Here is a 2,657-nt window from a genome sequence, read left to right as displayed (position 1 = left end):
TTTATAGCAAACGGTGGTTTAAAGAAACTCCCTGAAGTTAATTTCCTGCCAGGAAAACACACTTATACCAGGAAATGCTGTAACTTTCCACTTCCTTTTGTGGATTATATTTTATAATTAAAAAGATCTGGCATATAAAACAAGAAAGTGTCTCCCCAGCTTTGGTTGTAAAAAAGCTGGATGTGTTTGAAGGCTCTACTTTTAATACATTTTCCATCTTATGGCTTTGGGGTCAATAAATCAATCGCTCATTTGAAACATGCAAAATAACATCATGACTCTCATACACAAACAAGTAACAGATATAGGTTGGTCATTTGAGACTGGAGCTGCAAGAAGACGGAAAGGACCTGAACCAGGACCAGAACCAGAACCAGAACCAGGACCAGAACCAGGACCAGAACCAGAACCAGGACCAGAACCAGGACCAGAACCAGAACCGTCCTGCAGGGTGAGTTTGTAACAAATCTGAAGTTTGTTTTTAATCAAATCTACACAGACAAACTTCAGCTTTTTTTTCATCTTGTGTTGCTGCAGTAATTTGAGTTCAGGTAATCAGGTAATGTTTGGGAACCGATTCTGTGGATGCTGAGTCAGCAGATGTTTATTTAACGTCGCTGCTCTGGATCATATCTTAAAGCTGTCAAAGCTTTTTATAGTGTCACATTTTGGTTCCACCAAGTCCAGAGGAAGAAAACAGAGTATTTTCTAGTTGAAGAAAATAAAAAAAACTTTTTACTGCTGTCTTTTACAGCTTTGCACAAGATTTGCGCTCATCCTTTGCAAAATTCATCAAGCTTAGTCAGATCAGTAAAGATTAGTTTTAGTTCGTTTTCCTTTGCTTTTAATTTTTGTTTAACAAATTCCCAATTTGATTTAGGTACAAAACATTAAATGTATTCTGAGTTAGATCTGTATTTGGGGCTTCATGTTGGTTCACTAATGAACGGATAACAAATGGATTGGTCAGAGTCTTGGACAAAGACTCTCTTTACTAATTGGATAGTTTGGGGGAAGTGACTGAATATGAATGCTCACCAATCAGATTTATGTTAATATTTGTGAAGTGGTTCACCGTTTCCTCTGACATCAGGGCTGTTTTTGGTTATTTTGCCACCTAAGATGTCAAATTCAATGTTTCTGTTCATAGATGCTGAAGCAAATGGAGCAACCGTCCAACTCTTCGTCCAACTCCTTCACCCATCCTCTGTTTCTGTACTGCTTTGCCCCTGAGATAATATCAGTAATAATCAGCCTCCTAGTTGTTTACGTGCTCCTGTTGCCTCTCTTCCTCTACGTCGTCGCCGTCGGTTACCAGCGATGGAGGAAAGACGGTTTCATGGCTCCTTTCACCACGTGGAGCCACATCGACATCCTCACCTACAACGTGGTTTTCCTCGACCTGTTTAATATGTTGGGAAACTTGTTTTACCTCTTTGGCACCATCACTGAAAATGGAGGTGTCCAGAAGGCAGGAAGTGGCATATTTGGGATTTTCTTTTCAGGTCAGACTCTGTTCCACCTGCTCACCTGTATGGAGCGCTACCTGGCCGTCGTCCATCCCGTCTTCTACCTGCGTCTTAAAGGCTCAGCAGGCGTCAGGGTCAGAAACATCACGGTTGGATGTGTTTGGCTGGTTTCCATCGTGATAGTGGTTCTGATTGTAAAGACAATGATTCCCTTTGCCCTCATCAATGTTTTGCTTCTGTCCTTCACGTCTGTAGCTTTTGTTTTCTGCAGCCTCTCGGTTCTCTGCGCTCTGATTGGACCAGGGCCTGGCGGGACCAGAGACCGGGTCGACCAATCAAAGAAGAGAGCTCTGAACACCATCATGATCATCACAGGAACTCTGCTCCTCAGGTTCATGGCCAACATGATTACCACCATTATACAAAATGTAGCAGCAGATTCTGAATATGTTTACTGTTTAACTGGATGGAGCTCAGTCTGGTTCCTGGTGCCCAGCAGTCTGGTCTTACCGCTGCTCTTCCTGCAGAGGGCAGGAAAACTGGACGTCTGTGGGGCAAAAGTCTAGAAATTGTAATTTAACAACATTGGCTCAAACTTTATGTCAGTTGTTTTCAATCAAATGTTAAATTTTTACCTACTTGACTTTGATCCCTTTCTGTTGAGATCAACTAATTTCTGACGTTTACTGGTTTATTGTAACTAAGTTAGACCCATTATAACCACCTTTAACTTTATCAATGCAGCATTAATCAATAAAGGTGATATAATTTAAAAGGATAATAATAGAAGGGCTTAATAAAATGTTGTATAGATTACAGATTGTGCATTCATAGATTAAAGATGCTTTGTGAACTGACGACATATTGTTTTACATTTTTAATGGTAAAATTGTGACATTTACTGGCTCCATTCACCTAATAAATGAGATCAGAATGCAGCTGCTGTGATGTTTTATTGTTGGCTTGTTGTTCTGTTTTTCTTCTGTGAATATATTTAGGTTTCATTTTGAGATACAGCTGGTTGTTTGATTATAACGCCTGAAAAAACGTTTCTTTTCCGACATCAGACACAACAGATGGATTAGCTGTAAAAACAAAGAATAAAATAATCTGAGCCTCATTGGAGAAAATATTCCAGTTTGTTTCTCAGCAAATTAGAACATTTGATGACAAATAAATAGAAAGTGG

The 2,657-nt window shown here is 39.7% G+C and overlaps 1 protein-coding gene across 1 annotated transcript; it reads left to right on the top strand.

Moving 5' to 3' along the window:
* Positions 1 to 419: 419 nt before the first annotated feature.
* On the top strand, positions 420 to 2,367 carry LOC103149057 (uncharacterized). The gene is made up of 2 exons (XM_007568073.2): positions 420 to 451; positions 1,151 to 2,367. The coding sequence occupies exon 2, from the start codon at positions 1,151 to 1,153 to the stop codon at positions 2,033 to 2,035; it is 885 nt and encodes a 294-aa protein (XP_007568135.1). The 5' UTR covers positions 420 to 451; the 3' UTR covers positions 2,036 to 2,367.
* The last annotated feature ends 290 nt before the right edge of the window (positions 2,368 to 2,657 follow it).

This window comes from Poecilia formosa, unplaced genomic scaffold (genome assembly GCF_000485575.1).
Source record: "Poecilia formosa unplaced genomic scaffold, Poecilia_formosa-5.1.2 Scaffold217, whole genome shotgun sequence".
NCBI lineage: Eukaryota > Metazoa > Chordata > Actinopteri > Cyprinodontiformes > Poeciliidae > Poecilia > Poecilia formosa.
The sequence above is the reverse complement of the archived record's forward strand: the minus strand, read 5'-3'. Positions and strand labels throughout refer to the sequence as shown.

What these genes read in the sequence shown, in the direction of transcription:
- LOC103149057 (XM_007568073.2), top strand. Translation starts at nt 1,151, where the DNA reads ATGCTGAAGCAAATGGAGCAACCGTCCAACTCTTCGTCCAACTCCTTC.